Source organism: Ovis aries, chromosome 12 (assembly GCF_016772045.2).
Source record: "Ovis aries strain OAR_USU_Benz2616 breed Rambouillet chromosome 12, ARS-UI_Ramb_v3.0, whole genome shotgun sequence".
Classification (NCBI taxonomy): Eukaryota; Metazoa; Chordata; class Mammalia; order Artiodactyla; family Bovidae; genus Ovis; species Ovis aries.
The window spans coordinates 6,458,273-6,484,532 of NC_056065.1; the positions used below are offsets into that span (position 1 = coordinate 6,458,273).

The 26,260-nt window shown below is 49.1% G+C and overlaps 1 protein-coding gene across 12 annotated transcripts in view; it reads left to right on the plus strand.

Annotated features, from left to right (window-relative positions):
• LOC114117324 (plasma membrane calcium-transporting ATPase 4-like) overlaps positions 1-25,958 on the plus strand; it is a 50,126-nt gene extending 24,168 nt beyond the window's left edge. For 10 of the 12 annotated variants that reach the window (XM_060396317.1, XM_042257058.2, XM_042257059.2 and 7 more), the window contains 12 exons: positions 316-558; positions 1,051-1,292; positions 2,227-2,458; positions 3,559-3,738; positions 4,426-4,513; positions 5,148-5,254; positions 11,063-11,254; positions 11,667-11,880; positions 12,446-12,657; positions 13,611-13,718; positions 16,052-16,228; positions 25,053-25,958. In XM_060396317.1, the coding sequence (XP_060252300.1) occupies positions 316-558; positions 1,051-1,292; positions 2,227-2,458; positions 3,559-3,738; positions 4,426-4,513; positions 5,148-5,254; positions 11,063-11,254; positions 11,667-11,880; positions 12,446-12,657; positions 13,611-13,718; positions 16,052-16,228; positions 25,053-25,367 (2,310 nt within the window). In that variant the 3' untranslated portion in view covers positions 25,368-25,958. Of the gene's footprint in view, positions 1-315; positions 559-1,050; positions 1,293-2,226; positions 2,459-3,558; positions 3,739-4,425; positions 4,514-5,147; positions 5,255-11,062; positions 11,255-11,666; positions 11,881-12,445; positions 12,658-13,610; positions 13,719-16,051; positions 16,229-19,922; positions 20,182-25,052 lie in introns of those variants that run through there. The other 2 variants (XM_042257063.2, XM_042257064.2) reach the window with 2 other exon arrangements.
• Positions 25,959-26,260: the final 302 nt, after the last annotated feature.

Consider the following 26,260-nt stretch of genomic DNA (forward strand, 5'->3'; position numbering starts at 1 on the left):
CTTTGAGAACACATACCAGAGGGAGGGGTGCCAAGCAGCTCTGCTGAAAGGACGGCCACTTTGTCTTCATAAACTCTGGGTGATGCCTTCCGGGGGCACAAGCCTCGGGCACTTTGGAAGGACCACCTGGATCAGTTGCATCAACGTTTACCTAACCCAGTAGCATCTTAAGAGGGTTTACAAAAATGGTATCTTGCATTTTTGTATGGGAGCAGGAAATGAAATGCGGAGAGTTGCTGGCTGGAAAATGGCCTTTGACCTGTGTTTTGGAGAGCGCAGCTGGCCCTCTGCAGTCTCATCTATTCTCCTTTGTAGAAAATGATGAAAGACAATAATCTGGTGCGGCACTTGGACGCTTGTGAGACCATGGGCAACGCCACAGCCATCTGCTCGGACAAGACGGGCACACTGACCATGAACCGCATGAGTGTGGTGCAGGCTTACATTGGAGACACACATTACCAACAGATCCCAAGCCCTGATGACCTTGTGCCCAAGGTCCTGGACCTTATTGTCAATGGCATTTCCATCAACAGTGCCTACACCTCTAAGATTCTGGTAAGCTCTTCTTTTGCCAGGACACTTAAAATGGGTAGTTGGAAGGAACCATTGATTTTTCTCCCATTTATTCTGCCTGAATTGCCATCCCAGTTCCCATTTCCCACTCCCCAGTGAACGTGTTTGGGATGAGACTAGGGAATAATCCGTGGAAGTAGATTGGGAGATGGGGTGGGGAGTGAGGCAGGTAGGAATCTGTGGCTGTGAAATCACCATGGAAAGGCAGTATCTCTAAAAAGAGGCCTCATGCTGATAGCAGAATTGAGCTTATCACGGGTAAATCACTTAGTTTCTGGAAGCTAAGAGAGAGTGTTAGAGGTACCAGCACCAGCCCCACGGTTTCTAAAAAGACCCCAGGCCCCGGGTGGCTCCGGGGCCAGGTCACCACAGCCCGTGGCCCCCTGGGCCTGGGCACATGTGCGAAAGCCCCTGAGGGAGCCCTCCCCTGGCCGGCCCCTCGCCCAGCCAGCCTACCGGTGCCTTTCTTTCCAGCCTCCAGAGAAGGAGGGCGGCCTACCCCGGCAGGTGGGCAACAAGACCGAGTGTGCCCTGCTGGGCTTCGTCTCGGACCTGAAGCAGGATTACCACGCCGTGCGCAGCGAGGTGCCTGAGGAGAAGCTCTACAAGGTGTACACCTTCAACTCGGTGCGCAAGTCCATGAGCACAGTCATCGCGAAGCCGGGCGGCGGCTACCGCATGTACAGCAAGGGCGCCTCCGAGATCATCCTGCGCAAGTGAGCCCCCCAGCTTCTTCCCCCACGGTCCCCCCCTCAGGGAGGTCTGGGTGTCGGCCCCATGCTGAGCCACCCAGATAATAGCGGACCCTCCTTCCGGGTGGTAACATCATGACAAAATCTGAGCTTGGCTCTGGCCAAGCCGTACGATTATGTACTTTGGATACTATACTTACACTTCACAGCTCGAGGCAGATGCTGTCACTATCCCTGTTTTACAGATGAGGAAACAGAGGTGTAGTGAAGTTCAGTAACTTGCTAGAGGTGATGCAACTGACAGTGGTCCAGGCAGGGTTCAGACCTGGGCAATCCATGCTTCCATTTCCTATTCTGAAGCGATGATACCCACTTATCTCACAGGGTTACTCTGATTAAATGATTCAGTGTATGAAAAACGCCTTGCACACAGTAAGCACTAGAAATATTAGTTCTGTGTTCCTTTTCCTTTTCATTCTCAGTTCTGATCACAGGAAGTTGCATAATCAAATTAGCTAGACGATCCATAGGGCGTTAAAGGTTGACCTATGTAGATTCAGGGCCAGTAGCTGAAACCCAGTGCCCCAGCATGGGTTCAGCGCCACCATGGGTGACACACTATCATTGCCCACACCCTCTGGCCTGAGTCCTCTAGAGACTGGGGATTGAGAATGTCTCTCTACCACTGAGAAGCTCAAAAGAGTAGGCGACCCACGAATGGCTCTCGGTGTTGCGTTCCCAGAGGAGCAGGAGCAGGTGACAGGGGAGAGCGACGCGCTCTGTCCACCTACCAGCCACCCCACCCTGGGTACAGGGGCTCAGCTCTGGGTGACGCGTGGAGATGTACAGCCACGTGGCAGTGTCTTTAGGAGGCATGCCGAGTGGTCGGTGTCTGTAACGTGTGGAAGCACACTGGGCGGGAGGCGGGGTGCTGTGTTCTGACTGTGCGCCTTCCCAGGTGCAATCGAATCCTGGACAAAAATGGGGAGGCCATGCCATTCAAGAATAAGGACCGAGATGAGATGGTCCGCACCATCATCGAGCCCATGGCCTGTGAGGGGCTGCGGACTCTGTGCATCGCTTACCGGGATTTCAATGATGGAGAGCCCCCGTGGGACAATGAGAGCGAGATCCTCACTGAGCTGACCTGTATCGCAGTGGTGGGCATCGAGGACCCTGTGCGCCCGGAGGTGAGGCTCTGACTTGGGAACAGGGCTGGGAAGCATGAAGGGGAGCCTTCCAGCGGCCACGGCCCCTGCACTGGCCCGCTGTGACCTAATGAGCAACCATGCAGGAGTCACGGGAACTGCGGGACCAGCTCCGTTTCCAGCTGTAGGAAACTTGGGCAAGTCACCTAACTGCTTCTCATTTGCCGGGATTCTGTTTCTGTGCTTCCTGCTTCACAGAACTCCTGTAGCTTACTGAACTAATACACAGTGGCAATCCCACTTCCTGTGGTTCATGCCATCTATGGGGTGAGAAGCATAGGTTTTACTGGGCTAATAACAGTTTGGCACTTAAGAATAGTGAGGAGATGGAATTAACTGAGACACCAACTTGGGCTCTAGTCACGTCCCTTCAATCAACACGTCTTGTCAGGCACCCGTAGAGTAGCTCCACACTACTCTCAACTTTTGGAGGAATGACGGGGTGTCATGCAATTGGGAAACTTAAAAGAACTGATGTGGTTGGAGTATGTGCCAGGGGTGGAAGGTAGTTAAAACTTCTGCTGGAAAGGAAGGCAGTGGTAAAATCTCAAAAGGTCCAGCGTGCCCTGCTGAGAGATCTAGACTGTGAGTGAGAGAAGGAGTTTTTACACCTGGCTCCCGAGACAGAGCTCCCCTTCTGCTCGTGGTGCGTGCATTCATGCCAAGTCGCTCAGTCGTGTCTGAGTGCGCCCCCGTGGACTATAGCCCGCCAGGCTCCTCTGTCCATGGGATTCTCCAGGCAAGAATCCTGGAGTGGGCTGCCATGCCCTCCTCCAGGGAATCTTCCCGACCCAGGGATCAAACCTATGCCTCCTGCATTGGCAGGCGGGTTCTTTACCACTGGCGCCACCTGGGAAGCCCTCAACTCATGGTGCAATAAGGCAAATTCAAATGTGAGTTTCATGGGTAGGAGAGAAGTAAGGTGGCACCAAGCAATACAAAGCTGACCAGACTTGGCTTTTGCCGCGTGGTTCTACTTCCAGGGTGCCTCTCCTGTCCGCAGTGAGGGACAGCTGAGCAGAAGCCGACGGCCAGGCCTCGCCGCCCCCAGCTCTCCTCTCCGCTTGCTTCACTCTCCGCAGGTGCCAGACGCCATTGCCAAGTGCAAGCGAGCGGGCATCACTGTCAGGATGGTGACAGGGGACAACATCAACACAGCCCGTGCCATCGCCACCAAGTGCGGCATCGTGACACCCGGGGATGACTCTCTGTGCTTAGAAGGCAAAGAATTCAATCGCCTCATCCGCAACGAGAAGGGCGAGGTGAGCTTTAGGTGGTGGGAATCAGAGCCTCCTCCTTCATTAGGGGAAGGCTGGTGCATGTGTAAGGCATCCAGGACAGGCGGGAGAAAGTAGATGGTTTTTAAATTAAAATCTATTCATAGTGAGACGTGCCTTTTGCCAAAGCTGCTCAGACGGTAAAATTGGGAACTTTTTCTTGTCACTGTATTCATTCACAAGCTGCCTTGGAGACTCACTTTTCACATCTCCCCATTTCCTCCAGTCGTGGGATGATTTTCCCGGATTTCCCTCTACCCCGCCCCTCCTGTGCCACTGCCCTGTGACTGGCAGGGGCTCAGGCTGGGGACAGGGTATGATCTGGGTGTGGGAAGGCCACAGCTTCTGGTCTAAGTAGAGATCGAAGCGAAGACCTCAGAGGCACTACTTCAGCCAGCAGCGGAGGGTCCCACCTTCCGTCTCGGGTCTCAAAACTAGGGGGTTGGCTCCCAGGGAGGGAATCGGGAGGAAAAGGAGACAAGCAGGGCCTGAATGGTCAGCGTCCGTGAACCCGCCCTCGGAGCTGAGCTGGCTGCTTCGCCTCCGCTGGAGGCCAGGGTCACGCTCCTGGGGGGCCCTGGGACACGAGCTGCCCCGGGAGCTTGGCGCGTGTGGAGACGTTCCTGGCAGCTGCTCTGAGCTGGACGGACGCGGGTGTGTCTGCTGCTGCAGGTGGAGCAGGAGAAGCTGGACGAGATCTGGCCTAAGCTCCGAGTGCTGGCGCGGTCTTCCCCCACTGACAAGCACACGCTGGTGAAAGGTGAGGTCGGCTCCTGAGCAGGTGCCTGGGATAGAGGAAGGCAGACCAGGGCGAGCACAGATACAGAACCAAAGCCAAGGCAACTCTCCATCCTGAATAGGGAGGCCTAGGAGAGCTTCCCAGCTCATGGGAAGAGCATGCAGGTTAGCAAACATCTGAGCACCTGGTGAGTATAAGCTATATGATGAAGTCGTTTTTAAACATTATCATATCTTGTTTGTCGATAGTACTGGGAATTAGGCAATACAGGTTAAGCTCTTCCCATTCTGCAAAAAAGAAGGTTTGAGGCTGAGACGACACGTAACTTATCCGGATTGCCCAACTGGTAAATGAAAGTGTTATCGTTCAGCCTCTGGGTCTCTGCCTTCAGATCGTGCAGGGCTTTTTCGACTGCATAATAGCTGTCTTGATGTACCGGACAGGATATCCAATGAGGTCAGGCTTTCTTGGCTTAGATTGCTACCTGTGAGACAATTTACTGCCGTTTGGTGACTCTATGAAACCTCCAGCATAGGGAAAAAGAAGGACAGAGCGTAAAAAGGGAGGTAGTGACAGGGATTAGAGAGGAAGACCAGAAAAGCATCTTTTGTGGGAAAGCGGCCCCGCCCTCACTGTGGCGCGCCTGTCTCCCCAGGCATCATCGACAGCACTGTCGGGGACCAGCGACAGGTGGTGGCTGTCACCGGTGACGGCACCAATGACGGGCCGGCTCTGAAGAAAGCAGACGTCGGTTTTGCCATGGTAAGCAGCTCAGCGTAGCATCTCTCTCTGCCTGCAAGCTGCCTGCGCCAGAAGGAAGCCCAGACAGGCTCTGGTACCTTTCTGCTTCCTGGACCTTCATAGCCCACTTTGTGCTCTTTTCTCTAACTCCATCTCACCTGCCTGCCTGGCCAATAATAATAGATATAATGAGGGACTCATGAAGTATGAAGACAGGGAAATCATGAGGTTTCATTACCCGGGAAAATAAGACAAACTGAAACTTACCCATGAATATGATAATATTGTCTGCCTAGGCACACTATAGAAAATTCACATTCCATATGGAAAGTGTTTATTCTGTAGTTAGCACTGTTCATCACTCTGTTTATGAGGCCAGGAGCATCAGAGTCACTTAGAAAGTTCATTTAAAATCACATATGTCAAGGTTCGACAGTCAGCTATCTTGATTCAGTAGCATCTGGGCCAGGTCCCCAGAATGTATGTTGTTGTTCAGTTGCTAAGTTACGTACGACTCTTTGCAACCCCATGGAGTTTGCTCAAACTCTTGTTCATCGAATCGGTGATGCCATCCGACCATCTCATTCTCTGTCGTCCCCTTCTCCTCCTGCCCTCAGTCTTTCCCAGCATCACGGTGGGATGAGTCAGCTCTTCACATCAGGTGGCCAAAGTATTGAAGCTTCACCTTCAGCATCAGCCCTTCCGATGAATATTCAGGGTTGATTTCCTTTAGGATGGATTTGTTTGATCTCCTTGCTGTCCAAGGGACTCTCAAGAGTCTTCTCCAACACCGCAATTTGAAAACATTAATTCTTCGGAACTCAGCCTTCTTTATGGTCCAGTCTCACATCCATACATGACCACTAGAAAAACCATAGCCTCGACTAGATGGACCTTTGTTGGCCAAGTAATGTCTTTGCATTTTAATATGCTGTCTAGGTTGGTCTTAGCTTTTCTTTCAAGGAGCACGCGTCTTAATTTCGTGGCTACAGTCACCATCTGCAGTGATTTTGGAGCGCAAACAGAAATCTTTAGGTGTTTCTAAATAGGTACATTTGTTGATTCTAATGCTCAGGGACACTTAGAAGCCCTCAGATAGCAAAGTACATTCTCCCATTCAAGTAGGTAATGATTGTAAGCTTCCCATACATTTTGAACTGTTGGTGATTTTTAAGCAGTAGAAGGTGATTCAAGAAGAAATCTATCTTTAGGGTGCTCTCTTTACCCAGAAAACAAAATTTAAAAGTTTTTATCCTAGGGAAATTCAAGAACATACAAAAATAGAATAGTTTATTGAATCCCCAGGTACCTATTACCCAGAATAAATCTTGCTGGGTGAGCCATTGTTGGCCCACACATACACATTTCCCCTTCTCCAGCTGGATTACTCTGAAACATTTCCAAGATGTTATATCATTTCATTCAGTATGTGTCTCTGGAAGAGAACTATGTATCAATAAAATATATTTAAAAGAACCGTATGCCATTGTCTCACAGCAATATTGATTCCTTGCTGCTGCTGCTGCTGCTGCTAAGTTGCTTCAGTCGTGTCCGACTCTGTGCGACCCCATGGACTGCAGCCTACCAGGCTCCTCCGTCCATGGGATTTTCCAGGCAAGAACACTGGAGCGGGTTGCCATTTCCTTCTCCAGATTCCTTGCTATCATTAGCTATCTAGTCCATGTTCACGTTTCTCTTCATAAGATTTTTGTTTTTCTAAATTTATTTGTCCAAATCGGAATCCAAACAAGATCCATACACTGCGGTTGGTTGATATATCTCTTAAATGTATGAATCTATAATAGCAGTTCCTGAAGTGTGCTCTTCCGCCTCCACCTGGAAACCTACAGAAATGCAGATTTTTCAGGCCTCGCCCCAGATCTACCGAGTGAGAAACCTTGCAGTGGGGCCCAGCACTCCATGCTTGAACAGGCCCTCTGGGTGATCCTCACGCACCCTAAAGTTTGAGAACCACTGACCCCACAGGACCTATGTGTCAGGGGCTCCCAAGACCACCCTTCACATTTGTGGATTCACTGGAAGGGCGCGGGGGACGCAGCCTCCAGCTGTACTCATGGCTAAGATTTAACCCACTGGTATACTAAGAATCTAGTAAAACAGAGTCACAGACAGGGTCTGGAATCCACATGCAGGCTTGCTATGATTGCTCCCTGCTGTGAGGGGGTCAAAAAGAGCACCTGCTTTCCCTAGCAACAAAAATGTAGTGATGCAGGTGATGTTTCTGCCCAGAGAGATGCATCAGAGACTTGGCACCCTAGAGTTCTATTAAGGTTGGCCATATAAGCACCATCAACCCTGCATATGCTAAGATTCCAGACTCCTAGAAGGAAGCAGGTTTTCAATGGAAAATAAGAAAAATTAGTGAATCACTAACTGATTTTCAGTTAATGTTGACTGAGCACATTCTGAGAGCCAAGTTACCAGATGCTAACCAAGTGCCAGCCTTGCAAACAGACCTTTCACAAGATAGCAGTCTCAACCATGCTGTGTTAATTCTTTTCTGCACAAGCCCTTGCATCTTTTTCCCTAGCTATTTAATTTTGAAGGAAACGGCTTGTTTTCCTATGTAGGATATACCACGTCATGGATTTTGTTGATTATATCCCTATGTCCTTTAAAGTGCCCTTGTATTTCCTATAAAGTAGTATTTAGTTCTATGAGCAGTCAGATTCTACACCCCATCTTTCACTAAGGGCTGCAATATGACAATGTTCTGATTTTCTTTCTTTATTAACTTGAATACTTGTATAAAAAGAAAATTACCTTCATCAACTCTTTGGTTCAGCTCCTATGTGAAAGATAGGTTAAATGCTTGATTTTTCTCCACTATTTACCAGTTCCCAAAGCAATGAGTTGATTTTTGGGGGATCCTCCAAAGTTGTCCAATGAACCTCATGTGAAGAGTTGACTCATTGGAAAAGACTCTGATACTGGGAGGGATTGGGGGCAGGAGGAGAAGGGGATGACAGAGGATGAGATGGCTGGATGGCCTCACCAACTCAATGGATGTGAGTTTGAATGAACTGGAGTTGGTGATGGACAGCGAGGCCTGGCGTGCTGCAATTCATGGGGTCGCAGAGTCAGACACGACTGAGCTCCTGAACTGAACTGAACTGAAACTACTAAAAGTTAATTGTTTTTTAAAATATCATTATGAGCTCATATTCTTTTAAATATATGTGATATGTTTCCGCCCATTGCCCGTATTGTCATTTTGATGTTCACACTGACCCACCATTAGCCTCTCCCACTCTGCTGAGCACTGTGAGTGTGACCTCAGCTCTCTGTGGAATAGCGCTCTCGGCCTCTTGCACGGTGAGATGTTCTACATCCGCTGTGCATGTTTTTAGTCCTAGATCTAGAATCATCCACTTTTCAAAGGAGTTCTGCGTTGCTTTAGTGAGAAACGGCATTTAGAGAACACAATCTGAATGTCAGGGTGTTCTTTACTTCTGAGTAAATTCTTGTTTCTAGAACTTTTCAGTGGACAAAGCTAGGAAATACATCTTTTATATCGCTTTTTGGTTTTGTGTTTCTTTGTTTTAAAGGTAGAATGCTTCATGAATTCATATTGCCATTTCCAATTCAAATTTAGAATTCTAGAACTAACTTTCTAATTTTACTTCCCTGATTTTACATTGATCTAAGGGTATTAACATAATTATTATTGGCTTTATCCTAATATATATGGAATAGTCTCAAGAGAGCAATAATAATACAATTACTGTACTAAAAACAGGTAAAGATTTTTCTTATAGTTCTTTTTATCCTGTAGGTATATCCTACTACAGATGTAGGATCAAAGTACTGTGGTTTTCAGAAAGTCATCTAGAACTTTTCATTTTGTGTGGTTTGCTATCAGCTGGTTATACCACTTCATGATATCATGTGTTGGGCTGGTTTCTTTTTTTCCATTTTTGAGATTGCTTATTTTACACTTAATGTTGTTTTACGCCTATACGAAGTAGTTACATGATTCTCAACTAAAATATATGGAACAAGGTCTGTTTATAGAAGTCTAGCTTCCATCCCTGTCACCTCCAGCCTGTTGCCTCCTTCTTAATCCCACAGATAGCATCTTTGATTTTTGGTTTATCCTTCTGTTTGCTCCTTTAAAAATACAGTCAAATGTGTAGTATATTTATATCCTGTTCCCTTAAATAAGGGACACTTAGCTATATTTATCTGTATACACACTATATACTCTTTTTTTTTCCCACCTTGCTGTTTTTCATTTAACAACGTAACTTGGAGATTATTCCATAGTAGTACAATATAAAGACATCCTTTCTTTCTTTCTTTTTTCTTTCTCTTCTTTCTTTTAACAGTGCATAGTACAGAATTGTGTGGATATATTAGAGAATCTTTTGAAAGGGAAATTGAATTATATAGTATATCTAACATATTCATTTGTTGCAATCTGGATAGGAAAATAATACTACCAGGTAAACAGAACAAATAATCTAATGGTACAGGTCAGATTCACAAACAAGCTTCTCTGTAGGTTTTAGGGGTTGTAAGACATGGCATAGAAGTACGGTCTGGGGATGTTAGGAACAGTTTTGTTCAGCAAGCAGGGCTTAATTAATTTACGAGGCGTTTAGGATAGATATCAGACACGACTGAGCAACTTTCACTTCATTAAGGATAGATAGGATTTAAATGGAAGGGGAAAGAGGATGCTCCAGGCTTGGACAAAGGGCGTAAGTGGAAGACTGAACTCTCGAAGTGAATGAGAGAATTCAGGGAGTCGTGAATAAATCAGTAGGCTTTGAGCAGAAAGCTTATATAAGAGCAGTTTAGAAAATGAACCACAGTTCACTTGTTGAAGGCTTTGACTACCAGATTAGAAAGTTTAGTGTTTCTCAAGCACTGCTTTCAACCACTGGTATGTCTATTTACAAACCTTGAGTGGCAAAGAGTTGGACACGACTGTGCGTCTGAACTGAACTGAGTGGTTACCTGGAAATAGGATTTTGAATAAGGACAGAATATCTGAACCATGCTGCTGGACTGCTCCTTCTAGGAAAGAACGTAGAGTGACTTCAAGGTGTGAGGGACTAAAGGATTTAAAGTGGATATTTAATTTGAAGGTAGAACAGAAAGGACTTTTCCCCTATCTTCTAATTGCTCTCTAAGATGGAGAAGTAGACGGGACAGGAGACTGGAATATCAAAGGTGACTGTGATTTCCAGCCTCAGTTCAGGAGTGCGGTGCTGGCACCGTGAAATATCAAAGGTGACTGTGATTTCCAGCCTCAGTTCAGGAGTGCGGTGCTGGCACTGTGGAATATCAAAGGTGACTGTGATTTCCAGCCTCAGTTCAGGAGTGCGGTGCTGGCACCGGGGAATATCAAAGGCGACTGTGATTTCCAGCCTCAATTCAGGAGTGCGGTGCTGGCACCGTGGAATATCAAAGGCGACTGTGATTTCCAGCCTCAGTTCAAGAGTGCGGTGCTGGCACTGTGGAATATCAAAGGTGACTGATTTCCAGCCTCAGTTCAGGAGTGCGGTGCTGGCACCGGGGAATATCAAAGGCGACTGTGATTTCCAGCCTCAGTTCAGGAGTGCGGTGCTGGCACCGTGGCCCGGTGCCCTTTTGCACGCGTGACAGCGGCACATTCCCCTTCCTTTCCTCTGGGGGAGAAGACCAGAACACGCTGGTTTAGTCTGTGGAGCTCGTGTGGCTGCTGTGCCCTCTGGTGTTTGTGCCGAGTTCTGAAGCTTCTTGGAGTTGAGGAATGGGTTCCGAGTACAGATGAGCTCCTTTTCCAGTTCCTCACTGTTTTCCTCCCCCCTCTTACCTAAGGGTATTGCAGGCACAGACGTGGCAAAGGAGGCCTCCGACATCATCCTAACAGACGACAACTTCACCAGCATCGTGAAGGCGGTGATGTGGGGGCGGAACGTCTACGACAGCATCTCCAAGTTCCTGCAGTTCCAGCTCACCGTCAACGTGGTGGCCGTGATCGTGGCCTTCACTGGAGCCTGCGTCACCCAGGTGGGAGGAGCAGAGATGGGAGGGATGGGGCTGGGGCCAAGAAACAAGGGGTGTGACGTTACAGTGCGTCGCTGAGGAGCAAGGCCCAGCGTTTGTGCGGGGGTGTTGGGGCAGGAGTTCGCTCTCCCGAGTCCATCTGCTCCTGTGGGAGCATGATCATGTATTCACCATTGATGCAGCACTTACCTGTTAGCCAGCATGCTAAGCACTTATTTGGGGTTCTCTGATCTTCATAAACAGCCTTGTAGAATAGGCATTATCCCCGTTTTACAAAGAGGTTAAATAAGTTTCCAAGTGTGACTCAGCTGGATAGCAGGAGGTAGGCCCTTTCAGGGGCAAAGGTGAGGCTGACGAGTGAGGCGAGGGGTCGTCTGCAAGGAGAGCTGAAAGGAGTGGTGGCTCTTCCTGCCAGGACTCCCCACTGAAGGCCGTGCAGATGTTGTGGGTGAATCTCATCATGGACACCTTTGCCTCGCTGGCCCTGGCCACAGAGCCTCCTACAGACTCTCTGCTGAAGCGCCCACCCTACGGGCGCAATAAGCCTCTGATCTCGCGCACCATGATGAAGAACATCCTGGGTCACGCCGTCTATCAGCTCACCGTCATCTTTTTCCTTCTCTTTGCGGGTGAGCCACGGGGAGGTTGGGGAGGGTGGGGTGGGGGCCAGTGTGTGGAGTGCGAGAAGGAGATGGGCAGAGAGGGGCCCGAGAGGAGGAGGGAGCAGGGCGCAGGCTGAGTCAGCGGGGCAGGAGCATCTTCGCGCACTGGGTGCACCTCTGTTCCCACTCCGTGGTGCATTATGGCATTCTCTGACTCCTCTTAAGAATCTCTCAGGGATAACTGTATGATACCTTTCTTGAGATCATGAAACTGAAGCTCAGGTCACATATTGAGTAAATAGCGGCACTGTTTTTCAAACCCATGTCTGCCAGACTGTAGCACGTGTAGTTTTACCGCCATGCATTGCCACAAGAAGGCAAATATTGATGGAACAAACTGAGAGAGAAGATCAGAAATGCTGAGACCAGGGCTAACACTGAAAACGCCTGGTGACCGTGTGGCTCGGACACTGACCGGTTAGGGTGGACACCAACCCTAAGCAACAGTGAGGCCCCACTCATCTGTCTTGACTCAACCTCAGCCCTCCCTGAGAGTGTGCTCAATCTTGCGGTGCACCCCTCTCCCAACTAGGTGAGAAGTTCTTCGACATTGACAGCGGAAGGAGAGCGCCTCTGCATTCTCCGCCCAGCCAGCACTACACTATTATTTTCAACACCTTCGTGCTCATGCAGCTCTTCAACGAAATCAACTCCCGCAAGATCCACGGGGAGAGGAATGTCTTCTCGGGCATCTTCCACAATCTCATCTTCTGCTCAGTGGTGCTGGGCACATTCATCGGCCAGGTGAGATTCCAGCAGGATTGGGGTACAAGGTCTGGGAAGATAAAGGCCAGACGCTGGAAGCCAGGATTGCCTGGGTGCCCCAGAAGAGGGCTAGGGACTTAGGCTGCGGGCTGCACCCTTTGGGTCTCCCGGCTGGCTCTCATTTGCTCATTTCTCTAGAATTGGATCCCTGTACGTCGAGTGCTCCAGTGCACGGCAGCATGTTGGTAGTGAATAAAATAAAATTTGTAGAATTCTTTCCTTACCTTTCTAGAACACAGAAATGTAACACAGTGACCGGGAGGAAGGTCTCTGTCTTGTAACCCCTTTCATGCCTCGTACCGGCGCACTTGAAATGTGCATGCAGGTGCCAAATAGGCGTCTCTCTGTCCCTGCCGCTTTGTTCTGGAAGGGCTCATGGTGCAAAACGCTACACGATTCAAGAGTAAAGGAGAAGAAATGGCATGATGCCATGTGCGGTTGCAGATAAGCCTGATGTGGATCCCTTCTGCGGGGCTGGAGTCAAGGGCATGACTGCCCTGCTGGGGAAGGGATCGAGCGCCTTTCCTCTTGCCACCGTCAGAGATATCCCAAGACAGGTGCCATGCAAGAGATGACGAGCACAAGAGTGTCTGCCTCTTCCTCACTCGCACGCTTCCTCAGTTTCCCTTCTCTGTCACTGTCGGCTTCCGTCACAGGAAGCCCTTAGCTCCCTTTGATCCCCTCGCCTTTGCATTAATAGTGTTCATAGTGACTGGAAACTCCCCATCAGAAGGCTCTGCAAAGACTGTTGGTGTCTCTCTTCCCTTCCCCACAACTGGGTCTCTTCTTTCTCCTTCCCCAACAAGCAGACCAGGGTTTGCACCGCAGGGATCCTGGGGCAGGGAGCTGACGTGGCTTTGGTGGCCTTGACTAGAGGGCTGGCTACCTGTTACTTGCCTCCCAGTCACAGGCTGCCTCTTTGTCTGTTCTAGATCATCATCGTGGAATTGGGGGGCAGACCATTCAGTTGTACAAAACTCACCCTGTCCCAGTGGTTCTGGTGCCTCTTCATTGGTCTTGGAGAGCTGTTGTGGGGCCAGGTGAGTACGGACACAGCCTTCCCGCGGTCGCACAGCCGGCAGACCTCCCCTCCCCTAGATGAGATGGAGCAAGCGGCTTTGGAGACCCCCCAGCTCCAGACCTTTGTGTTCTGCTTCCCCGTTCCCTCTGCCACCAGGCTTTCAGGTTCTTTCCATCCTGAAGGATTCCAAGCCGAATGATTAGTGCCTGGCACTTCAGAGGCTTCTGATCTCTTCTCTAATCATGCCTGGAGACAGACAAATCCCTTAGCTTCTCTGAGATGGAAGTGGAAATTTTCAGTGCTGATTTTGCTAAAAAGGAAAAAGTAAGGGTCTTAGAAGCAGAAGCATTTACAAAGCCCGTGTCTGCAGTGAAGCTGCAGTCTGGCTGTGCGTGCTCTGCCTCATGCAGCAGGACCCCCTTGCCGCTGCTATTTGTCACCATCACCTTATCCAGGATGAATGCCTGACCATCACCTAAGATAAATTCAGACTCACGTGGTCTCTAGAGAAGCATTATAGCGCATGGTTCAAAGCCCAGACTTTGCAACCGACTACCTTGGTTTGAATCCTGGTTGTTTTTTACAAACTGCATCATAGTGAGTACATTTCTTAGCAGCTCTGCCTCAGTTTCCTCAACTCAGGATAGCAAGGCCATTGTGAATCATTCTTAATCAGCAACCCAGTTTCCATATAGAAATGACTTAGACAAATGTCTAATACTTTGTAAATACTCAATAAATGTTAGCTATTAACATTATAATAATATAAGCAGGTTTGATGAGAGTTTGATTCCTTCCCTAGTACCACTTTACAGCTTCCCCTCATCATTAATTCTGCCCTGGGCTCCGCTTCTGCTTTGCAGACCCCTGGTCTCCATTGATCGGTGCCCAGCCACCTGAGTAATGGAGGCTTTGCTCTAACTGGCCCCAAAGTTTCCTCCTAGGACTGCAGGCTTTCCCCCATAGACCTGCTGGTTATTTCTTCCATACCTCCTAGTTGCCTCCCTGATGAACCCCTATCCCAGTTCCTAACACACGTCCCTCCAACCTGCTCTGTTTGCTGTTTGTTTACCAGTGGGTCCCTAAAGCTTTCTTGTTTCATGTACTGTTTGAAACATTCCCCTGGATCGAGTTTCACATGTGGCCACGTGGCCTTGAAGCCTTCCTTCTGTATCACAACAGCTCCTTCCAGCATCCGAAAGCAGCATGTGGACGTTGTTTCTAATGTTTGACTCCACGTAGGACTGCTCACGCGGCCCCCCTTTCGCAGCTGAGCCCTGTCTGCTCCTCTTCTTGTTTGTAAAGGAGAGCTGACCGGCAGGCACTGAGCTTACTGAGTGGTTCACTTTGAATCGCAAGCCCGAGCTTCTGCTCCATGTCCTCTGAGAATATGCATATATCCCTTCTTCTGTGGGCTGCCCCATCCACTTTCTCACCTGAAGCCCAGGAAGACCTTCAGGGTCCTCTCACTGTAGTTTTATAAAGGAGGAATCACTTAGCATGTGGAAACTGAGAAGAGGACCCCTCCCCTCTGACAGCCTTCCGTCCCCCTTGTGCACACACACGTTGTGACCGTCTTGTCCCCAGCCATATTTTGCCCCAGATTCTTGTCTGTGTCCCCTCCCACCGTGTACTACGCATTCCCACCGTGTACTACGCATTCCCACCGTGTACCGCGCATTCCCACCCTGTACCGCGCATTCCCACCCTGTACCGCGCATTCCCACCGTGTACCGCGCATTCCCACCGTGTAGCACGCATTCCCACCCTATACCACACGTTCCCACCCTTTAGCACGCGTTCCCACCATATACCGAGCATTCCCGCCGTGTACTGCCCATTCCCACCCTATACCGCACATTCCCACCCTGTACCGCGCATTCCCACCCTATACCGCGCATTCCTGCCGTGTACTGCGCATTCCCGCCGTGTACTGCGCATTCCCACCCTATACCGTGCATTCCCACCGTGTAGCACGCATTCCCACCCTATACCACACGTTCCCACCCTTTAGCACGCATTCCCGCCGTGTAGCACGCATTCCCTTAAGAGACAGACGGCAAAATGAAAAGAGAACCGAGACAGGAGGAGGAGAATAAAGTGTGTTACAAGGCAGATGCTGGTCAGACACTAGAATGTAAGTTCTCCTTCGAGCTTCCGCAAGCGCAGACAGCTGGTCGGGCCCTGGGAGAGGCTGGGCCAGGCGGGCTGGTGCTTCTCTCTCTGCTCTCCCTCCCAGGGAGAGGGGTGTGGGGCCCAGCGTGACTTGCCCAGAGCCTGGCGCACGCGGCCGAGTGACAGCTCTTCTCGCCCTGATCCTGGCGTCTCCCCTTCTGCTGCCCCTGCTCTCAGGTCATTTGCACGATACCTACCCAATCCCTGAAGTTCCTGAAGGAGGCTGGGCACGGCACCACCAAAGAGGAGATCACCAAGGATGCTGAGGGGCTGGACGAGATCGACCATGCAGAGATGGAGCTGCGCCGAGGCCAGATCCTTTGGTTCCGGGGCCTGAACCGTATCCGGACTCAGGTATGGTGATGGTGGCCTGTGCTTGCCCTGGAGGAGGAATCCCGTCTGTCTTTATTGGGAGGTGTTGGGAGGGCAGTAGTTCTTGGTGGCCAGTGTCTCTACCCTTCTTAAGGCCCTCTCACTGGTGGGTAGCCCAAGCTCCCTTGCTTCAAGTTAGACAGAGGCAGAGGCGGCCATTTGGGCTCCTCTGAGAGGAGAGTGATCGTGGAGAGCCGAGAGCCCAGGACCCCAGCTGCTAGCATGGTCCTCTAGCTTTGGGTTTGTCTGAAGGCCGCTTCCCACCCTTCACAGGTAGGCATCTTCCTGCTTACAGTCTCTTGTAAGCGCTAGGCCTAACCTCCGGTGGGAAATGTTCAGAGTCTTTCCTGACCCTGCAGAAGAAAGGGTTCAGACAGTATCTCTGCACCATCATTCCCAGCAGACATTTACTGTACATCCTCAAGCGGCTATTAAGGGAATGTAGATGTTATCTGGAGGATCTTTGTAAAAGAAACTCACTCTTTTATGTCTTCCCCACTCAAAATGTAAGACCATGATGGGGAACCTTATTGCTAAGTGTATATAAATAACAGTAGTCTCTGAGTGCCTGAGTGTCTTTTACAGGTTCAGATTTTCTCCCCAGAAAAGAAGAGGCTATAATTTCTTCACACCATTTCCCTTCCCGCGATCTCTGAAATGGGCTAGAAGCTGCTCCTGCTGCTCAGAAGTGCCATGGCCCTAGCCCTGCAGTAGCTTCTTCTCCCCACCTTTCATGCAGCAGCTGTAGCTCCCTGTTCCGGGGTAAAGGGCCTGGTCTAGGCACTTCCCTATTCTTACCTCACATACCTCTGTTGTGTTAGTCCTAAAATTTCCTGTCTCAGGGAACTGGAAATCCCCAAGTTCTCAAAGGTGTTCTCCAGAGAACAGGCCTATGCCTCTCTGCAGATTGGCTAGAGATCCCAGAAGTAAATTTCACCCTCTAAATAGCACTGCAGGTGGTTTCAAAAGTTCCTTCGTCAAGCCCACCACTTTCTAGGGAAGAAAGGTGAAATGAATATTCTAAGGTAGAGACAGTGATCGCCCCTTATCCATGACTTTGCTTTCCTTGGTTTCAGTTACCTGTGGTCACCCACAATCTGAAAATATTAAGTGAAAAATACCACAAATAAATAACTCGTAAGTTTTCCATTTTATGCCATTCTGAGAAGCTGATGAATCTCATACTGCCCGACTCTATCCTGCCCTGGACGCAAATCATTCCATTGCCTATCATATCCTCACTATACCAGCTACCTGCCCATTAGCCTAGGAAAAAGCATAGTGTATACAGGATTTCACACTAGCTGCGATTTCAAGCACCCACTGGGGGTCTTGGGATTTACCCCTGCAGATGAGGGAGGACTCCTGTAGCAGCTGGGAACTGGTCTCCAGTAGAAGGACAGCAGATGGAGATGGGGAGCCAGGGCTCGGGAGGGAGGTCCTGGGCCCCTTTCCCGTCTGGAGCTCCTCCTTGCAGAGGGAAATCCCAGGGTCTGCAAAAGCCCCCTGAGCACGTGCAGAGTTTCCACAGCAGCCCCTGCTCCAGGCTGCACATAGTGCACCCCCTTCCGTGTGGCTGACCCCTTCCCACACGCAGACCCCGAGAGCTCAGTTCCTGTGGCTCCTGTCTCTGAGGCCTCGGAGCTTCCCTGCAGGTCTGCTCTTTTCAGAATAACCTGTCTTCTTTTCTTCCCTTCAGGATCATCTGCCTCCTCTTCTACTATGTACATTTTTTCCTAGCCAGGATCCCCTCGTTCCAGTGTCTCGTGGCTCCTTCCCAGGCTTCTCTCCTGGGGCTGAGACTCATGGATCTTCCCTTCCCTCCACTACCAGTGTCCACCCCCTCGACTCTATACCCCTCTGGTTTTGCTGCCTACGTAGCTTTAGATATACCACCTTTCTCTGTTGGAGCAAGAGGTGCTTGGACCAGAATGACATTAAAGCCCGAACTTGGGCAACATAGGCGACCTGTTAGAGATGCTGTGATGAGCAGTCTGCGCCATCACCCCTGATTCCACAGCAGCTGCGGCTGACTGTGCTAACTAACCTTCACCCTGGATCTTAAAGCCCTCTCCTGGCATCATCCCTTCACTCAGCAGAGCTGGTCCTTGTCATTCTCCTTGTAACACCTGAGATGGGAAGTGCCAGGCTTTGTCCCGTCCTGGTCCCTGTAACTTTGGGAGACCTAAAAGCACTAGAGAGGGGAAGTTTGGGAAACTCGAGGGCTTGAATCTTGGTAAACTTCCATCTTCATTGTTTGGGGCCTTGTGGCCTTAACAAGCCCAAGGAGTGACTCTCCAGCCCCTTCTTCCTTGTGGCTGACCCCTTCCCACATGCAGACCTTTTTCTCCCACAGCGTCAGGCTCCTCCATCCCTTGGAAGTGAGGACTGTATCATGTGATAAGAGTGGTATTTTAGCTCAAACCTTGTCTGAATCCAGAAACTAGCCCTAAACATTTCATGGCTTCTCAGGAAGCTTTATAAATAAGAGCAACTGTCTGATTCACAAGGTCCCTGCCCTCCCACCTTCTCACCTGGGGAAGTGAGGTTAGATGAGTGGAGTCAGCACCTCTCCCACCTCCCTGGTAGGCTGACCCGTGGTGTTAGGCATTTGGGCATTTTTAAGGTGATTCTACCAGATCCTGAAGGGTAAGGGAATTCTTTTTGATTTGTTCCTTGTCATTTAGAAGTCAGGGATAAGGGTGGTAGGTTACCGAGGCCTCAGATCAAGGCCACTGTCAGAAGACAAATGGCCTTCATTGCCTCTGTCTCCGAGGAGTCGGACCCTGAAAATCAGAGGCAGTGTGTGCAGGGCTAGACCCGCAGCTGGTGAGCACCGCCGCCACTCTCAGCCAGCTCCTCCTCCTGGGCCCGCCAGCTCCTCCTCCTGGGCCCGTCTGCCTTCTGAGCTCATGACTGACTTGGGCCAGTGCTTCCAGGACCCCAGCGCATGACTGCTGTTGGAGGCCTTCTCTCTAAGGGCCTGACCCCTGTGTTCCTGAGCTCCGCCTTCAGAGGCCTTGTCCACTCCCACCCAAGGAAGGGGTATCTCAGCGAATAACCCAGAAGAGGGTGAGCCCAGCAATTTCGTGGCCTAGGAGCCTTTTCCCCAAGGCCACTTGTGTATGGGCTACTATATTGCCTCTGTTTAAACACATAAGTTGTTTTCCTGGAAAATTTGTAAGAATAGGTAATCAATTTAATTGGTTTAGAGTTCCTGAGCCTCAGAACTCAGGAATATATACTTTGCCTACTATCTTAAGTTGCATGCTCTATTTTTTCAAGAGTATGGGTCAAAACTGTGAATAAGTCACTCTCTGTCAGGAGTCAGGAGTGGGAAAAGTCCCTTTAATTTTAGATGTGTCTGGACACCGGCACACCTCAAATGTCCATCATAGGCTAAAAGGGAAGGGAAGGAAAGGCTAGATTCTGGCTGGGTATGTAGACTCCACGGCAAACTGTTCCTTAAATGAAGTGTGATGTGCAATTAACGTTTTTCCACCCTTCTCCTGACTGTTGTTTTGTGTGTGAGGGATTCTCTCTGGCTTCCCGTCTCCTGTCCCCTTTCCCCAGCTCTTTCCATCCCCTCCCCTAACCCTCTTGGACCTTCCCTTCCTCTTTTCTCACTTCTCTATGACTGTGGAGCAAAGCTGTCTCACTTTCTGATTCTTTGCAGATCGACGTAATTAACACATTCCAGACGGGAGCCTCTTTTAAGGGAGTCCTAAGGCGCCAGACCATGGGTCAACACCTTGATGTAAAACGTGTTCCTAGCTCATCCTATGTAACAGTAGCACCAGTTAAATCTCCCCCCACCACTTCTGTTGCTGCTGCTGTTTCATCTCCTACTCTGGGCAGTGAGTGATAGTCTTTTATGATGCATGATTTGCTAAAATGACCACAAGAGAGCACGTGGCAGTCACTTTAACCAGTCGTGGTTATCTTTTCCTTTTGGTTTTTCCCTTTGGTCTTTGAGTTGGGCAAAAAGTTGGGGCAAAATCTCCACTTCAAAACTAGCTGTGTGCCCTTTAATTGGATTATTTTTTTAATGTTGAAAAGCTATTAAACCGTAACCATTTTAAAGACAGTACTCTTGTTTTCTGACTGTTCCCCTGCATTGCCTGTTCCTTCCTTGAGTTCTGTTTGTTTTACTTTACTTTGTTTGTTGCTTTGTTTGAAGATGTTGTTGTTGCTTTCCTCTCCTTCGGCTCCTTTGACTGTCAACTCTGTCTCCTAAGGTTAGGTGTAAGGTTAAGCCAAATGAAGACTCGAGAACTCTCTTCATCTGGGGGCAAAGTTGAGATCTCCTGAAAAAAAGGCATAAAAGGGCTATTATTCCCATTTTTTTTAAGCAGTAGATCTGTCATAGTTGAATCAGTGTTGAGTTTGGCCAATACTAATAGTGTCTTTTTGGCCACCACTCCACTGTTAGCTGGCAGTATTGGCATAAAAGTGGTAACTGAATGTGAAGGAAAGATGTTCAGTTCACATGCACAGGCCTGAGCATCCCCGTTGTTTTACTTTTCAGGGATCTTCAGCCAAACTCTGGTTTAAGAATCTATTCATTCACATCTCGTAGGAGAAATATATAAAAAGATCAAAATAACGTATTTTTCACCTGTTAAAAAAATTTTTTTTTCTTGTAGGAATTTCTGAAGAGCAACCTTTTTTTTGTTTTTTTCCTTTCCTCTACTCTGATTGTTTTACTTATAACCAACACTTCACATTTTATTTTGGCTGTAAAGTTTTAGGACCCCTTTCTCAGTCATCTGGTCAACCAGAATGCCATCAGGGCTCACCCTAAGATCTGGTAGACTATAGGTAGATTATTGGATTATTGCTAATGCTTATGCCTTCCTATTCCTGATCTTTGTACCTTCCCCAAGTGGGACCCAGAGAGGAAACAGAAGTCTCTTTGCTGATAGTGCTGTTAAGGTATTTGGTGGGGAAGGCATCTCTCTGTATTAAGTATGTTGTGGGCTTCAAATACCTGAGTGTTTAGTCTGTTTCTTTCTCCCCAACTCCTGGATACCACCACTCCAACCCTGGGATGGGGGTAAAGAAAGCGCAGTTGCCTTCTCTGTGGTTCACTTGATTGTGAGTGTGTAGGGTGGCCAGACCTAGATTGCCCATTGTCTTTCTATCTAAGTGTTCTCATGTGAGGTGTGAGGAGCAGCGGGAGAGGAGGTCTATGTGGATGTGTGTTCTTCAGGCCCAAAGGCAGCCAAGATCTGTGTCTTACCCTCCAGCACGCAAGGCTCTCCTGCTCTAGTCCTCCCGTATTCCTCCTGTTCCCTGCTTTCTTCTGGCTTTACCATGTCCTTCTAACTAGTCTCTGTTCTATTTTAAACCCTGCCTCTCTGTTGGGAAGGGTTAGTGTCAACTGTCCTGGTGATTTGAAGGTGGGAGGACTAAGCAAAAAACAGTGACCACGGGGCTCATGTAGAGTTGCTGGTGGAGGATATGGTGCAACCCCTCAAAGGTAGAAAACCCGGAGAGTCAGGCCATCCCTGCTCTTCCTCCAGCTGTGCCTTCTTACTGGAGGGCCTAGAAGTTATAGTCAGGCATTTTAAAACCCATTTCCCATTCCAGATTTCCAAACAAATTCAATTATTTATCTAATGTTTGGCAGACAGATCTCTAAGATTTCCCTCTCTGTATGCTAAGTTGCTTCAGTCATGTCCGACTCTTTGTGACCCTGTGGTCTGTAGCCTTCCAGGCTCCATGGGATTCTCCAAGCAAGAATACTGGAGTGGGCTGCCATGCCCTCCTCCCCGGGATCTTCCTGACCTAGGAATCGAACCTGTGTCTCTTATGTCTTCTGAATTGGCAGGCAGGTTCTTTACCACTACCACCACCTGGGAAGCCCAAGATTTCCCTCTCTAGGAAGGCCCTAATTCCTTCTCTTCCCTTAATTTCTGCAAAGGAAACCTGCAGAATACCAGCTAAAGAAAAGGGAATCTTCATCTTCCCATTCACTGAACTCCAGAGAGTGGCCCTTAGCACTCATGCCTAATCTAAGGGCCAGCCTGGTTCCGGCCTCCGAGCCGTGAGAAACAGTTGCTCTTCAATCAGCCACTTTCATCTGTAGGATAAGCGCCCCAGAGGGACGTTTCCCAGAGACTCTGAGCGACGGTGATTGGGGAAGGAAAGGTTGATTGGCCAAGTGGAGAGGGCCTGAAGCTTGCCCAGCAGCCGCCTCTATCTGTGTCTTGTCCCCCACACACTGCTCGGGCACCAGGCACTGTGCGTCAGGAGGGGAGGCTACCACCGCCTGGGGTGGGCTGGTGATGAGGTAGCTGTGTGGTGGGCATCCGTGCGCGTCACAGAGTCTCCAAGGTCAGCACTGGGATTGAGAGGCCTTTTGGCACAACCCACACCCTCTGCCCACCACCCTCCTTTCCGCCTGCCAGGCCCCCAGATGGTGCTTCCTAGCTCTCTGACTCCTCTTCTCGAGCTTCGCTTACAGGTGGCTGCTTTCTCTTTAGAGTCCAGAGCCCTGCTATCTAGCTGGATGACTGTTCCTTGCTCCCCTAAAGAAGAAACTGTCCCTATCTTTTCCACCCCCCATCCCCACGTCACCTTCATCTCCCTTATTGTTTGCCTGTAACAGTGACTCATCCCCCCAACAGGCGAGAGGAAAAGCCACCAAACAGGGCTCCAGAACCTCATTGTGACCCCTGTTTTTAAACATCTGTTTTCTAGATTGAACTTAACATATAATTGTTTTAACAAAGTTTTCAGTCACTTTTAAAAAAAATAGAAGCAGGAAGTTTGAAAATCAGTCATACTGAAGATGACCAGCTCGTGATATAAAGGTGCCTGTCGCCTGTAGCACGTGTTAGAAATGTGGAGATCGGAAGAGTGAAAAGAGTGGGCTGTGCTAGCACTCCTGCAGGGGGAGTGTGGCTTTGAGGGCATTGGATTCGGTCTCGCTTCATCCAGGTGCTTTGCTCTAAGATTTGATGTAGACCCATTATAACTTGGGACTTCCTGAAACCCAGATGTAACCTGGATTCCATCTGATCTTACCAAAGGGATAGAAGGATAGATCCTCACTTTGTGTGCAGCAAGGTGAATGTGTACCCAGGTTCCTCGATTCTTCTTGGTTGAAGCACTGAGCGGATGTCACTGAGTGACAGCGTCCTCTGCCTTCTGAGCTCTGAGTGCCCTCTGTCCTGTGGGTCTGCCGGGGTGCTGTGGAGTGAGGCAAGATAAAGCCTTAGCCGGCAGAGATGCAGCTTCCGTGAACCTGCCCTGTGCGTTACTTTTGAAGGTTCTGCACAGTGACGGGAAGCGTTGAGACCAGCTGCACAGTTCATTTGCCTCTCTGTGTGCTCACTGGGTCCATATTCTTCAGGAAGGTGTTCTTTGCTGGAAGAGGTGCCCCGCCCCAGCCCCCATCACTTCTCTCTCCTCTGCCACCTCAACAGTCTCTCCTGCATTATTTCCATTTCTTTTCTGATGAAAGAACTTTGGAATCAGTCTAGGATCAGCCACCTCCCAGAACTGAAACTGTCCTACGACCGCTTTCTTTTCCCCTCTCTCTCCAGCCTCTCAGGATCCCACCTTGCTCCTACTCTAGTACTACCAACCCAAGTTCTAACGCGTACCTCAGAGAGGTTTCCAGTTTGGAAAAACAGCTGCCAGAGAGCTGGTGCCTATGGATAAAGTGAAGGCTGGGCAGAGGGATCAGTGCTTGTCAGGTGTTTCTTCTTCTCCTCTAAACGGAACCCCTTCCTCTGTTGTGCAGTAGAGCAAAGCCTGTGACACTCACAGGAGTGTATCCCCTTTGAGAAACCGCAGGGGGCTCCCTTTCCTCCATCCTCATGATCCATCCCATCAGGAAAGCCTCCTGGCCTGAGTAGCTTCTGTTCTGAGCCCGCGCTCTCCCTCCCCTACCTGAGATCATGTTCCTCTTCGTAATTTACAAACAGCTGGAGAAAGCTCTGTGACTCGGCACAGCCACTGTGCGTCAGAGTCATGGCCGCACACGTCCAGCCGCATCTGAACTGAGAGCAGCCCTCTGTCAGCCTCGGAGGGGGCAACTGTGATGCCTGTATTTATCCACCTCTTCAAGGGGAGGGGCTGAAGGAGTGGAGTTCTGCTTTGTAGGACACAGTGGAGATTGTGGGATATAAACATATGCATGTTTCCTGACTGAAAGAGCAATTATTAAATTGGAGAGTATAAGAATTTTGATTTCTTGCATGCTGCTAACACAGCTGCACGATATTGTCTGCCTTGCCGCACAGTATTAATGGTCGCTTATCACCCAACGTGTATTGTGTGCAAATTGATACATGCTTGGCTTATTGAGGGTTTTCAACAGATAACTTCAATGTGTAATCTTCCGTTCCACCCTCACAAAATATTTGGCCCCAACACAGAAATCCACGTCTGGATCATCTTTTAAGTTTGACTATTAAACTGCATCTATTTCCAATGTCCTTGCCTTCCACCCAAAAGAACTAATGAATCTTTTTGTTTCCTATTTAATTTCTAGAGTAGATTGTTTGGAAATGCTAACTTTGCTTTGGGTTTTCTACTTTTTCTTATGCAGCTTTGAAATATTCTGGTTGTTTGTCATTGTTCACTCTCCCCACCCCACCTCAGTGCTTGAAATTTAAGTCACGTGATGTTCTGGTGTTTCATGATCTCTTCTCATGCTTTTGGTTTGGGTTGTGGGGCAGTAGTGTTCTGTAGCTGAGCTTTGTTTCTGTCATCAAACCACCCAGTCCCCTGTTCTGCTGACCAGTTCTCACCACTGCGTTTTCTCACCCTCCTTTTCCTTCCCCTGGTGTAGATCAGAGTGGTCAAAGCGTTCCACAGTTCCCTCCATGAAAGCATTCAGAAACCCAAGAACCAAAACTCCATCCACAACTTCATGACCCACCCTGAATTCACCATAGATGAGGAGGGGCCACGAACACCACTCCTGGATGAGCAAGAAGAGGAAATTTTTGAAAAGGTGTCTAAGCCTGGGACTAAGATGTCCTCGCCGGGTGGTGAGGACACTCCAGAAACCAACGAAAACAACAGCTCGGTGGATTGCTCCCGAGCACAAATTGTTGCTTCCCACTCGGACAGCCCTCTACACAGCATGGAGACATCAGTTTGAACTTCGTTCTCTGCTTCCCGTTCCTGCCTTCCCTGTCCCCCTTTTCATCTGTCCCATCATTAAGGCAATGATGGGCCTTCTCACTGTCGTGTCAGCTGCTCCCAAATGTGAAAAGCCACGAGCACAGACCTACGAGGATTTTAGCTGAAACTCAAGTTGGGGTTTGCAGCAGGACCCAGCTAAGCCCCAGGCAAGTGATGCGGGGTGGATCTATTCCTTGGACGTGTCAGTAGTCATTTTGAAAGAAATGGCGACAATCATCTTGGCGTCTACCCCACCTCCAATCCTCCCCAACATTCGTATCTATGTCACCAGTCTCCTTACTTCTGGATTTTTACCCTATGAGTCTATGCTGTTTATGAGCTCAGTTCAAAATTCAGAGCTACAAACATTATCAAATGAAATGTGTTGAGGTAAGAATGGAAGGTACAGAATCAGATTGTTTTAAAACAATTTTCCCATTTTGAAAACTTATGCCCAAGGCTCTTCTTTTTGCCCTTCCAGTCAAACCTCCCCCAATCTCTTGGTCCTTTGCGACCATTGTCTTCCTTGCCTTCACTCTAAGTTGTGATGATTAAAAAAATAGAAGAATATGGATGAGTTGAGTCAACTTTGACCTTTCTCCCTTCCGGCCCCAGTGGAACTCTCGGTTTATTTCTAGAGACAGATACATTTCTTTGCTAATGGCCCTTTGGAAGCAGTTGAGAGCAGGTAATACTATATCCCTGTTGTTGCCAGGTTATCTTCTAAACTGCCATCTTGCCCGGTGTGTGTGGTTTCTAAGTGCCAGGAAGATTAGCCTTGACCATGAAGCTCACACACATGTGGTCTCTAGTTTTTACCTGAAGCCTGAGCTTCCTCCTTTTCCTAAAGTGGTGGCAAAGGAATGAATT